The sequence below is a fragment of the Silene latifolia genome, chromosome 6, assembly GCF_048544455.1.
Source record: "Silene latifolia isolate original U9 population chromosome 6, ASM4854445v1, whole genome shotgun sequence".
NCBI lineage: Eukaryota > Viridiplantae > Streptophyta > Magnoliopsida > Caryophyllales > Caryophyllaceae > Silene > Silene latifolia.
Window position 1 is genome coordinate 112,883,057 of NC_133531.1, and position 14,571 is coordinate 112,897,627.

The following is a 14,571-nucleotide window of genomic DNA, read 5'->3' on the forward strand; positions in this document are numbered from 1 at the left end:
GTTTTATTGCTTATTTACCTTTTATTGCTTTCATTGTTTAGAATCATCAACCCATTTCAATTGTGACAACCCTAAGTGCAACCATAATTAGATTGAACAATTTGAGTACCCCCGTCCTGTGGATCGACCCCGACTTGCTTGCTATGCTAGTAGTTGTTTTTTTTTTGGTAAAATGTGAGCTTTTATATTAATTAAATCTTAAACAATATAAACATTTCCAAGTTTTTGCAACATTAAGACCATTACATAGCTCCTACACTACACAATAATGTCAATGCTAGCTAGCCACTGCCTGTCTCTTGATTGCATAATCGCCTTCAGTTTCTGCTTAACTCTCCCCTTGACCTGCTTCTTTATTGATCTGATCACCTGAGCAGGGCATCTGAGTTTAAGCTTCAGTCTGCAATCATTCCTTTCCATCTAAATAGTATACCAGTACATAATCCTGGTTAGCCTGATTACTTGATACTGCAACTTGGAGCAATCACCTGAACTGACTATCAACTTCCTTTGTAACCAATTTTCTAAGCCTGCAAGAATTTGCTTACTATATATGCAATCAGTAAACAAATGGCAATAAGTTTCAGGCCCCCCTTCACACATGACACAGTTATCATCAACAGTAACTCCCATCTGAAACAATTTCACTTTTGTATTCAAAGCTTTCCTACAAACCAGCCAAGCAATGAACGCCTATTTGGGAACATTCCAACCATTCCATACATCCTTGTACCAATGGACAGGGGGGTGTGGACCCTACAACCATTGGTAACCAGATCTAATTGAGTAGCCCTTAGGGTCAGCTACCCATTGATTACCTTGAAAGCCACCTCAAAGAATCCCACATACTTTACAAATATTCCTCCAATTCCAGTTGGAATCTTGAGGAGGATGATAATTATCCCAATCAGTTCCTTTCATATAAACATGGTCTATCCATAAGACCCAGAGTCTATCAGCCTTAGTGTAAATCCAATTAACTAACTTGCCAACATTGGCCACATTCCACACCCAGCCTCTTTGATACCCAGTCCCCCCTCTTTTTTGCTGCAACAAACATCATGCCAGGCCACAAGAGGAGATCTGTGGTACTTAGTGTCCCCATTCTATAAATAATTTCTGCAGATTACCTCAATTCTCTTAATCACTCCTTTGGGGATCAAAAAAATAGAAGCCCAGTAGTTATGCAATGTATTGAATACAGAGTTAATCAAGACCAGTCTCCCTGCATAACTCAATTTCCTGGCACCAATACTCCTAACCCTTAAAACAATCTTCTCAATCAACACATTGCAGTCAGTCTTAGTTAATCTCCCAGCTTGGATAGGGACACCCACGTATTTAAACGGGAGCATACCTTCAGTAAACCCAGAAATCTCAGTAATATCCTGTTTCAGACCAGGTGCCACACCATTAAACACCACCTCAGACTTAGTTGCATTAACTCTAAGTCCAGAGGTAGCAGAAAAAGTAGCCAGTGCCCTTAGCAGAAGCATAATTGAATTGACATCTGCTTCGCAAAACATCAACAGGTCATCAGCAAATAACAAGTGGGTCAATTTAAGGCTCTTATAGAGTGGATGATATCTAAAGTACCACTTGTCAGTTGCATAAACCAGAACCCTAGAGAGGTATTCCATGCATATACAAAAAATAAGAGGAGAAATAGGGTCCCCTTGTCTCAACTCTCTTCTTCCTTTAAAATGCCCAAAGTGTGCCCCATTAAGATTAAGAGAGTAAGAAGTAGTAGAGATGCAAGTCATGACCATAGCCCTAAACTTAACAAGGAAATTCAAAGCCTCCAACATCTGCTCCACAAAAGACCATTCAATAGTATTATAGGCTTTTTACAAGTCTAGCTTGAACATACATCTAGGAGAAGCCATTCCTCTAGAATAAAGTCTCACAAGGTCCTGACAAATAAGAATATTTTCAAGAATACTCCTCCCCTTAACAAAAGCACCTTGGTTTCTACTAATGATGTCACGCAGAACTAAGGCTAATCTAGAGCAAAGAATCTTTGAGATTGATTTATAAATGACATTGCAGCAAGAGATAGGTCTGAAATGTTTAACACTTGTTGGTCTATCCACCTTAGGGATCAGTGTGATCACTGTAGAATTAATCTGATTCAGTAGCTTTCCAGTAGAGAAAAAATTAGCAATAGCTACACAGACCTCCTCTCCCACAATTTCCCAGGCATCCCTATAAAATTGGCTATTAAAGCCATCAGGTCCTGGGGATTTACTCTTAGGGATACTAAAAATGCTATGCTTGATTTCTTCAACTGTAGCTGGTCTATTCAAAATTTCCCAATGCTCGGTTGTACAACATGAACCCCTTCTAACCACAGACAGACTGACATGATCAGTGACAGTAGTAGTCCCCAACAGGTCCTGATAATAAGATAATAAAGCATTTTGGATATCATCACCCAAAATACATAGCTTGCCATGCATATCCTCTATTTGCAAAACCTTATTCATCATAATCCTCATTCTTATAGCTTGATGGAAATAATAAGTATTCAGGTCACCTTCTATGGACCACTGAATTTTAGCTTTCTGAGTCAGGAAACTATCCCTAGCAGAGATAAGCCCCTTTAACTCAGCAGACAGCTCCATTTCCTGCTGAATAAGATCAAAATTGCCAGGCTCATCCACAATCTGTTTCTGAATGCTTTCCAACAAGGCACTGGCAATACTAGAACTATTCTCTATATCAGAGAAACAGGACCTATTCAAACCCTTGAGCACTGGTTTTAATGCTTTCAATTTCTTAATGAGGCTAAACATCTTAGTCCCACTATAAGACCTACCCCAAACAGCAGCTGCATAACTCAAAAAAGAGTCAGCTTTACCCCACATATTAAAATACTTAAAGCTTCTCCTCCCACCAATCTCTATATTCTTATCCACTACAGTACATGGACATTGATCAAACATGCCCTCAGGGTGGAAGTGAGCCACATAGTCACCATATAACTCCATCCATTCCTGGTTTCCCATGGCCCTATCAAGCCTGCTATATACTCTATCAGCAGGTGCCTGTTTATTAGACCAAGTATATAGGGCACCAGTAGCTTTTATATCCTCCATGGCACACAATGAAACACACTCCTGAAAAAACTCCATCTCTGCTTCAGTTGTATTGCCCCCAATCGTTCAATAGGGGATAAAACAGCATTAAAATCCCCCATCCATAACCAGGGATCATTACAGGTAAGAGCAGTCTCCTTCAAAAAATCCCAAAGAGCATTTATATCATACAAGTCATTAAAGGCATAAATTATTGTTAGGTAAAACTTCTTCTGATCAACTTTAGAATATACCAACATGTGAATGTGTTGAGGGCCATAAGATAAAAAATTTATATCAAACCAATGAGGCTTCCAAAACAGCCAAATCCCCCCCCCCCCCCCTCCCTCCCTTATGCTTACTACAATTAGTAGAAATACTCCAACCTTCACAAATAGAGGTATCTTTTTTTAGTAAATTACTTGGTTTAAGCTTTGTTTCCAATAATCCAAATAGGCCTACTCCTTGATTATGCATAAACCACTTTACTACTTTCTGCTTATTCAGGTCATTGAGACCCCTAACATTCCAAAAGCCTAAGCTATGCATTAGGAACAGTTGGGGAGTCCTTACCACTTTCAATCACATTACCCCCAGGCGTAGTGGAGTGAATCAGTGCATCCTTGAAAGTATAAGGGCTAAATTTACTTGATAATCTCACTCCCTCAATACCCTCCCGCCTAGTCACTCTCATAATAAGCTTGGCTGGGGTAGCTCTAACAGGCGTAGCCCTAACCTGTGAAAGAGGAGGAAAGACAGCAGGAGTAAGTATTACTGGTGAAGGTAGAGGCTCCTTGCTAACAGGTGGAGGAATCTATTTAGGCCTCCAGACTTTCTTCTGCTGTTGTTTAGGAGCCTGTGTCTTCTTCCTCCCCTCAGTTCTCCCTGGTTTTCTGTAGTGTTCAGCATCATGACCCATCCCTTTGCAACTAGCATAAGAGACAGATCTCCATTCATATTCCACTGAAACACTCACCACAGACCCATTCTCGTCCATAAACTTCACTTTGTCAGGCAAGGGTTGGTCCATTTTCAATTCAACCAGGACACGAGCATAGGAGAGTCTAACTTTATCAAACGTATCCCTATCAGTTTGGACAAACTTCCCAACCAGACCTGCAATAGATGGCAAGCATTTCCCCCAAAATTTCAAGGGAATGCCAGACAACTTGACCCATACAGGTACAATATCTACCTTTTCCTTAACTAACTCCATATCCACAGACTAGCGTTTTATAATGACTGGCTTATTATCAAATAGATAATAACCAGCCTTCAATAACGCATCCCTACCTGCAGACTTCTGAAATCTCACAATAAACAAGCCATTATCCAGAAATGACACTCTATCAATGCCAAACTCCTCCCATACATGATAAATGTACCCTTCAATAATCTCCCACGGAGGGTTAGCCCCCATAATATAACAAACAACAGCATTATTCCAGAATTCTACCTTAGTTTTGATATCCTCAGGTGTGAACTGAAGCAGACCAGTAAGATCCTCCTCTTCCTCTATTGTAGACAAAACTGGAATGCTCTTGCCTCCTTTTCTCAGAATCCATCCTTCATCGTCTTGCTCCTCAACCTCAGCATTCAAATCCAGTACAGGAATACCATTCATCTCCCTAAGAGACTTTGTTTTCTGAGCATCCTCTGTAACTGGACCTCGAAAGGTTCCACCTTTACTACTGCTGTTAGAGCTAGAAGCATGATTAGGATTAAGTAATATAGTTTTAGGATTATTTTGTGTGTTTTTTGCAGCTGACGTTAATGGTGAATAACGATTTGGTGTAAACTTCATGACGGCCATGCTAAAACCTAGGTGAAACTTTTTTTAGAGTTTTTCTCTCTCTTCATTCTCTATCTCGTTTTTATGCTAGTAGTTGGGTATAAATGTGTTTGATGGCATACAACAATAAGCTCAATCAAATGGCGTTGTTGACGGGGATGGTGTTGTGCATTTGAATCGTTCTTTTGTCTAGTTTTAGTTGTGCTTCTTCTTGAGGAGCCTTGGTTCCTTGGAAATTTCATTTTTTTGTATTTGTTTTAATTGTGCTTTAACCTTGAGGAACTTGTTTCTCAAGGTTCTTTCTTACCGTTTTATTGTAGTTTCCGTGCTTGTAGTCGTTTCCTTGTCTTAGCTATGATGATGGCCCAAGGCTTGGTACATGGAGTATGTAGTGGATCTTTTGAGTATGACTACAATGGGTATGGGGAGTTTGAGGAGCAAGTCAACATAAACCTACCTTACAACTCATAGAATGAAAATCCTAACTACTGCCCCAACTTTTTCCACCAAAACCTCCACATCCAATATCCAAAAAAACTACCCTACCAATGCCCACTTTACAACCAACTCCAAATGCCATAATATGACCATTTTCACACCTACACACAACAAGAAGATGAGATGAACTTTGACATTCAAAATGTGCTTCTCCAAATGATGGGAGATCAACAAAATTTCTTCAAACAAGTGCTAGAGGAGAGCCAAAATAGGGACAATGTTCTTCAAAGCATTGTTACCCATGGTGAGGAGTTGGCAATTTAAATTGCCCAAATGAAGGAAGCCCAAGTAACTACTCCTCACCATTCCTTAGACATTGATCATGAATACGAGTTTGAAGGAGTTACCTTTGATGAGAAGTGGGAGGAACCAATCTCCTTGAGCTCTTGTGAGTATGAGAGTGTGGTATTTGATGAAGAAGACATGAGGTTGAGTAAGCCAAAAACTCTTAGCCTTTGTGAGTATGAGGGTGTGTCATTTGATGTGAACATTGAGGAGTTGGATAAAGAGTTAATGAGGAGGAGTGAAGCCCCCATTTATGATTCTTATGAAGATAGCGATGATGAAAAGCCTATGGAAGAAGCTTATGCGGAATATGTGTCTTACAAGAACTTATGGAATGAAGAAGAGGAATGGAGTGGTGAGATTGCCTCATTTGAGGAGCCCATCCTTGAGAAGTTTGAGGTATGCTTCCATGAAGAAGATGAATGTCTCTTTCCTATTGACTATGAAGACCTTTTCGCACCCACCATAGAACCTATGATTGTTGGAGATTATATGTGATGCGTGTATTTTATATAAGATTTTTACCTCATTTTTACACGAATTTCTGTGTTATTTACGTGGCTTCTAGATACAAATTCCCCCGAATATTCTACTTTGGTCTGCCTTGTATAAATTGCAGGTACGGTCCAAAAAGGAGCAAAATCAAGCCTAAACTTGTCCTAATTGCATGCATTTTGGAGAACAAGGAATCGGAGTCTGGAATCTGTCACTTAGAGATGCGTGAAGTGGCCTCGGAAGGTGCCAAGGAGTTCACACGTGCTTATATAGCTCGATCAACCAGTTTTGCTACTCATTATGGTCGATCGAATGCTTTATCCCTGAAGAATCACTCGATCGAAATCTTCTTCCTCTCGATCGAGTTAGCCACCATCCGAAGTATTCGATCGAACTCCATTTTCACTCGATGGAAAGGATTTTCAAGATTTATCCTCGATCGAGTGGTTTCATTTCACTCGATCGAGAGACTATGTATTTTAGGCGGGCCTTGAGTTATTTTCGAGTTTTGCTTTTGGAATTTAGATATAAGGTTATGACGGCAGTCATAATCTACTCTCTTCTCTCTCCCTTCCTTCGACACTTTCTCTCTACTTTTTTAGACTTTTGCTCTTGAACCCTAACTACGGATTTTGCTTACTTGTAATCGGTATTCTTTACTCTACTCTTGATCTATAATCAATTACTTGTTTTGTTTCCTATTCTTCCCTTTAATCTCTATTGCTGTTTTTCTCTTTCATACCTTTACTATGTCGAATTTTTGCGGTTTATGTATTGTTGTTGCATTTTCAATGATTATGCATAGCTAATTCTCCCTTGCTAAGGCATAGGGGACCCATGATTTTAAGGAAATTGTGAAATAGGTGATTAGACTTTATGCGAATTTGATCTATATTGTTAATCGTTACATATAAATGTTCTTGTCTAACTGAGTCGATGCAATTAGGTGATTAATCACGGTACACCTTGCCTAGATCGAAAGATTGAAAAAGGTAAGACATGTAGCAAACATTAAGGCATTTTAGTGAGGGTGGAAGCTAAGCTAATAGAGTCTTAGGGTGAATTGAGACCGGAAGGAGATATTCATTACCCTGTAGATCGTATTTGCATTGACCTGAGACCCTAGAACACGATTCCTGAGAATCATGGTGAACCGACTGTCTTAGCCATTTTCTCTCTGCTTAATTGTTATCCATTCTCTTCTTTAATTCTCTTACTCCATTTCTTCTCTTTGAATCCCTTAGTTTAGAGCAATCATTCAAAAACCCCCATGAATTTGTTACCCTGACGGACTTAGTTAAGCTGACATTTCCCCATCTCCCTGTGGAGATCGACCCTACTTACCGCTGACTTCTGTTAGTAGTAATAGGTATTTATTTTTGGTACTTAAACGACCGTATCAAATTTTGGCGCCGTTGCCGGGGAGGTGGCGTAATTTTGTTGCTTATATTAAGTTTGTCTCTCGTCTCAAGGGATTTATTCCTTGAGACTGATCTCATATTTTTCTAGTGCTTTAACTAGTTTTGCAGGAAATCTGTTCTAGAAGAGAACATCGTTTTACCTGATCATCTATAATCTCTATTTGCTGAAGATGTCGAACATTGCCAGTCACTCAGAACCAACGGTGGATTCTTTGCCTAAAGGTTTCCTGCTACCTACTACTTATTCAGGAACCTTTGGGATCCACCCATCTTATATACAGCTAGTTGAGAGAAATCTCCTCAAAGGAGTGCCTGGCGAAGATCCATGTAAGCACATAGAGCTGTTTACAGAGTACTATTCCACCATTCCTCTATATGTTGGGGTGACACAGGATAGGGTCAAGGGAGTCCTTTTCCCCTTTCCTTGACTGATGACGCCCGAGAATGGTTGCGAGATTTGGATAGGGAAGCTGTCGGTGTTACTGACTAGAGTTCCCTAGCTTTAGCTTTCTACAGACGATACTTCCCACCACAGCGCACTAATGCGTTGAGAGCTCAAATTACTTGTAACACCCCCTCATACCAAGGTACCTTACCAAGGACTACCCTAGCATGAAGGACTGTTACCATCTCGGTTTCCCGAGGTTAGTATATCAAAGTTACCAATTCCAAACAACCTTTATTAAAGTATAAAGAGTTAGCGAATACATGTTTTCAAAACCAAACCAAAACACAACTGCAAAATAACTATTAACTACAAAGAAAGCAAGCTAAGTCTCTCGACGGCGGAAGCTAGACTCGAGTGATGACTCCCCATCACTGTCCCATAGCTAAGCATCTGTATTATCTGTCACAGTCTGCTCACCATCCCCGAATGGATCACCGCAGGTTTTATAAAACAACAACAACAACGGGGTCAGTACCATTCAATCAATGTAAGATAAACAAACATTGTAACCGGCTGATCATCCACACTCTCCGGTCTCCCGATCTCACATAGTAACCGACTACACACCGAAGTGTGTAGCCCTGCCAGATTACCCATCGCAACAGGTAATCCACGCCGCCAGTGGGTGACCGCAGCCGATCCCACCAAGTCCAGCTCATCAACGAGCGACTGAAAATCCCTGTCCCTTAATGTGCACATCCCCTCCCGTGACGGGTTCCACGGAGGGCGAACTAGGGTGTGAAGCCACTCCCGCAAGTGACTCCACCACAATCACAACACACACAGCATCACAGCTGTCACAACACCACAACCGTCACAACACAACAGCCATACTCCGATGATCAGCAGGTAACAACAATTACAACACAAGCACAGTCTTAAATTAATTAACAGTAACCGAGTAGGGAAAACCCTACCTTTCCGCAATCCAAGCACACATAAGCAATCAATAGCAATTCCTCATGACACCGTCACCTACATACAATAATCACATAATTCTAATAACCATATCGCACAATCCCATTTCCCCCAATTCATAAATAAAGGCAAAACCCTAAAAGAACATAAATGACATGGGGAATAAAACTTACCAACAGTAGAATGAGAGATTACACGTAAGGACCACGACGATTGCACACACAACGAGATTAGGGGATAATTAGAGAGTGATTAGAGAGTGGTTAGAGTAATCGTAAAAATGATTAGGGTTGAAAATGGTGTTTTAGAAACTGACTTTAAATATAAAATAACCCTAAACACTCCCGCATCAAACCGATAAAACAATACTCGCCAGACCGGATACTCGGTCGAGTAAAGTGCATACTCGGCCGAGTATTCCTCGGCAGAACCAAAACAGACTACACAACTAGCACTACTCGGCCGAGTATACAACTTAAGAAAAACCGTAGTATTACAGTCTTCCCCCCTTAAAAAGAACTCCGTACCCGAAGTTCCAACCCAACCTATAAAACATGGACACCTAACACTAACTCCACCAAGCACACTTACTAGTTAACATATCCTCTCGATATAAACTCCATAATACCGTCGAATAACCACAATATAATGTTGCCAACCTTGTCTCACTTCCATAACACTCACTAGCAACTCAATACCAATACAATCCACAAAATAAGATCAACCATCAAAACGGAATGTAAGATCAACCATCAAAACGGAATGTTACATTCTACCATCCTTAAAACGAACTTCGTCCTCGAAGTTATTCACACACATAAACATTCTCACACAATCCATTACTCACACTCCTAAACATCATACTACTATGAGCACTGCCATTTCCTGCAATAAAATCGAGCATCGCACAAATCCATCCTTATTCTATACCAACACTCAAACTTCCAATTGTACTATAACATGTACAACCATCAAACTCTCTTTGTCGATCATACTCCTCTTAAGATGAAAGTTACGTCCTCGTAACTCACTAATACTAGGTCCATTGACATACCTCCCATAATCCTCATTACTACCCCATGACAACGATAATCCACTATAACCTCAACACTTACAACCATTCCTATAACCAGGACTCTCTTTCTGTAACAGTTCTCGCGTCTCCAATTATTCTGTTCCCACATAACATATATCATAAAATCCTCAGTACAACCACCACTCCATCTCTTCCACATTACCGCAAAACAACATACTTCTATATACTTATACACTCATCTCCACGATCTTAGCTCACAATCCACAATTGTTACACATACCTACTTTAGCTTCTCAAGTTCACCTCTTTTATTATCACTAAACTCACCCTTAACTTAACATGATACAAATTCCCAAAACTCCGTACTCGCTGTCCCAAGAAAAGGTGTTAAACCACCCGTAGCTTCAAGTTCAATACCACACATGTTCCACAATTTCTTTCCACAACTATGTCCACCAATGCCTCATCTAACACAAGATCAAAAGTACTCCAACAACCTCTCACAACCGTGTCCCATTAACAGAATACTACTATACCACGACCTCAACAGAACCATACCCATATCGACACTGGTAAGACCCATCGGGAACCAAAACAACGGTATATATGCCCCGACCGACACTGACCGGGAACAACAGTAAACAAGCAACAATCTATGACAATATGAAAATACTCGTATCACCACACGAATTACCGTGCACAGTGAACAAAAACCACATCGATAGCCATCACAACTTTTACAATCTCATTACACTGACTCAGCATAACTTCCTTGACCATAAGACTTCCTTAAAACCGCTTTGCGAAATAACATCGCAACATATTACACTAAATAACATATTACGACTTATAACTATCACACCAACCATTACTCGTGAGGTCAAGACCTCACACAAACATTTACACATACATCTGACCCATAAACAAATCTAACTGGCCAATCCTGATCACATAAGTTACCACTTGACAATGAATACCTCTCATCTGGACTTGACTCAGGTGCCTTTCATAACATATCCTCTCATACACACAATTATCACCCCTCCGGCAAATGTAGCCATAACATCAATACCCAAACTTCCAGCGAACACCTCATATATCCACATATTATACTCCCTCACAACCAAACATACTAATCACCTCCACAAAATCAACCTCATTAGAACAACTAACTTCCCTAAAGTAACATCATCCTCAACCACTAGAGACAATACTATGACACCAACATCCTTCATGTGACTACTCTCTTACTATCACTTCTTAATATAACACTCCGTTTCCTCTCTTTGGTTGTCATCCCAATTAATGAACATCCAATCCATCAACAAAATCTACCTCAACATTATTCCCAATTCTATTCTTTATCATATCGTTACCTAACTCTCCACCAAATTCTCAGATCGTGCAAACACTTTACAAGCTTCTTATTCCCTTAATACCTCGAAACTCACGGCTAACATGTCGTCCTGCTCTCCTATATAACCATTAACTCACACCCTCTAGCGAGGCTATCGTTCATTTCCATAATTTCCTACCTTCATGCTCATTAGCTTCGGTCCACGTTCTCTCAACTTACTTCCATCCCTCTTTCTCCCGTATTTCCTTTCTCCTTCTACCTATTTCTTTAGTAATTTGTTTATTTTCCCATAGCTCCACAACTCTAATTCCACTAATTCATATCAATATCTTATCATTCTTCTTATCACTTATCCTCTATTCATGCTTCTCACTCATACTTGTCACCATCAAGTCCACGCACTAACAGTTACTCTTCAATTAGTTGTATCTCCCTTTCGCATCTCTAGAATCCAAAATTCACTTCATACCGTTAATTGTCCAAAGAATTACACCCTAAGCTCACCCCTTGATATTCCAACTTCTCAAACATAGACACTATCTACAAATCCACATCGCGACATAACTTCCTCTAAGTTCACTATATACCTCTCTTCCCTATCTTCTTATAACAACCTTCCATTACATATATCCTTAAGCAACTCTATCATAGCTGTCTCCCTCCATAAATCCTTACACATCCAAATATGCCACTATTCGTATCCCTTATCTCAATCTTTCATTCTCATGCTTCTTTACACTTACATCACCCTTACCCATATACACTTACTTTTATACTACTCAACACACGACTAAATCACTCATCATATCTCACAAAACATGCTCTTTACCTCGATTAGCTCATCATTCTTCCCTTTTCTTTAACCACTATCCTTCAGAACCACATTAACACATGTCTTCCTTACCCAACACATATCCCTCATAAGCCGGCATTCTCCATGTCATAACTTCCGGTAACTTACGTATCAAGACCGTCACACATATAAAAGAATGCGTTAAGACTCAAAACATACATGTGTATATACCCTACGACTACAAAACAATGTAAAAACATAGCCACTGGCTCAAAACAAAAGTAAGAACATAGCCACCGACTCAAAGTGGCCGCCCAAAGAGGTACTCGGTCGAGTACATAACATACTAGGTTGAGTACAAGGTACTCGGTCGAGTAACTATATTACTCGGTCGAGTTTTCGACTCCAGAAGCAAACTCAATTATCGTAGAGGAACCACCCGGTCGAGTATTGGGAATACTCGGCCGAGTAGACCTTACTCGGTCGAGTATTACTTTACTCGGTCGAGTACCAACACAGTTCTCAGCATCGTCCAGTTTTCGTAAAACAGTCATATCTCACTCGTTACTTGGTCATTTTGGGCGTGTGACCTATCGTTAGAATAGTAAGAAGACAAGCTATCACCTCAACTTGGAATCACAGCCATATCATTTCTAGAACTCGACTTATGACAGTTTTAAGACAACCCTTCCGTAATCGATCTGCATACAAATCAAATTTTCTAAACCAAAACAATTTGAACATGCATAAGGCAACAACAACAACTCAATACTTCAATGAAGCAGTATATAATTGAACTCTTATCATACTCACATGAAAATTAAACATAACATTAATATATATATATATATATATATATATATATATAGACGCATGCCCTTAATCACATGTTACTACTAACAAACCAAACATTAAAATCATCATGATCATATACACATGAACCACTACTATTTTGAAAGACATGTATTAAACAGGTAACATGCTCGACATATATCATGCTCAAGATCTATCGTATACAAATTCACAATTCATCCTTCATATATTACCACGTTCCAACACTTTCACCATTCCTCCAACAACTTCACAAGATTCATGTTATAGGTATCAAACATACATGACTCAACATACAACAGTTTTCCCCCATGTGACTGGCTTGAGATCGTAAGGGCCTTAGTGCGACTCCGGGACGTCTCCCAAGTCTTTGCGGTAGCTCCAAACAACTCTCCCCGGGTTCATTTTATTTCGACTCCCTAGGTTCAATTTATTCATTAGTTTTAGGTGCCAGAATCTTCGGCTCCGATACCACTTTGTAACACCCCCTCATACCAAGGTAACTTACCAAAGACTACCCTAGCATGAAGGACAGTTACCATCTCGGTTTTCCGAGGTTAGTATATCAAAGTTACCAATTCCAAACAACCTTTATTAAAGTATAAAGAGTTAGCGAATACATGTTTTCAAAACCAAACCAAAACATAACTGCAAAATAACTATTAACTACAAAGAAGCAAGCTAAGTCTCTCGACGGCGGAAGCTAGACTCGAGTGATGACTCCCCATAACTGTCCCATAGCTAAGGATTTGTATTACCTGTCACAGTCTGCTCACCATCCCCGAATGGATCACCGCAGGTTTTATAAAACAACAACAACGGGGTCAGTACCATTCAATCAATGTAAGATAAACAAACATTGTAACCGGCTGATCATCCACACTCTCCGGTCTCCCGATCTCACATAGTAACCGACTACACACCGAAGTGTGTAGCCCTGCCAGATTACCCATCGCAACAGGTAATCCACGCCGCCAGTGGGTGACCGCAGCCGATCCCACCAAGTCCAGCTCATCAACGAGCGACTGAAAATCCCTGTCCATTAATGTGCACATCCCCTCCCGTGACGGGTTCCACGGAGGGCGAACTAGGGTGTGAAGTCACTCCCGCAAGTGACTCCACCACAATCACAACACACACAGCATCACAGCTGTCACAACACCACAACCGTCACAACACAACAGCCATACTCCGATGATCAGCAGGTAACAACAATTACAACACAAGCACAGTCTTAAATCAATTAACAGTAACAGAGTAGGGAAAACCCTACCTTTCCGCAATCCAAGCACACATAAGCAATCAATAGCAATTCCTCATGACACCGTCACCTACATACAATAATCACATAATTCCAATTACCATATCGCACAATCTCATTTCCCCCAATTCATAAATAAAGGCAAAACCCTAAAAGAACATAAATGACATGGGGAATAAAACTTACCAACAGTAGAATGAGAGATTACACACAAGGACCACGACGATTGCACACACAACGAGATTAGGGGATAATTAGAGAGTGGTTAGAGTAATCGTAAAATGATTAGGGCTGAAAATGGTGTTTTAGAAACTGACTTTGAATATAAAATAACCCTAAACACTCCCGCATCAAACCGC

At 40.2% G+C, this 14,571-nt stretch overlaps 1 protein-coding gene across 1 annotated transcript; it reads right to left on the minus strand.

Annotated features, from left to right (window-relative positions):
• Positions 1 to 258: 258 nt before the first annotated feature.
• Positions 259 to 3,134, minus strand: LOC141588501 (uncharacterized). Its single transcript, XM_074409940.1, has 5 exons — positions 1,871 to 3,134; positions 1,131 to 1,510; positions 850 to 1,047; positions 463 to 633; positions 259 to 420 (listed from the first exon to the last, which is right to left on the minus strand). The coding sequence occupies exons 1-5, from the start codon at positions 3,132 to 3,134 to the stop codon at positions 259 to 261; spliced, it is 2,175 nt and encodes a 724-aa protein (XP_074266041.1).
• Positions 3,135 to 14,571: the final 11,437 nt, after the last annotated feature.

Coding starts and splice junctions, on each gene's coding strand:
- LOC141588501 (XM_074409940.1), bottom strand. CDS start 3,134: ATGGAGTTTTTTCAGGAGTGTGTTTCATTGTGTGCCATGGAGGATATA. Junction 1,511..1,870: donor AGGAATGGCTTCTCCTAGAT/GTATGTTCAAGC, acceptor TTTGCGAAGCAG/ATGTCAATTCAATTATGCTT. Junction 634..849: donor ATTGGAGGAATATTTGTAAA/GTATGTGGGATT, acceptor AAATTGTTTCAG/ATGGGAGTTACTGTTGATGA.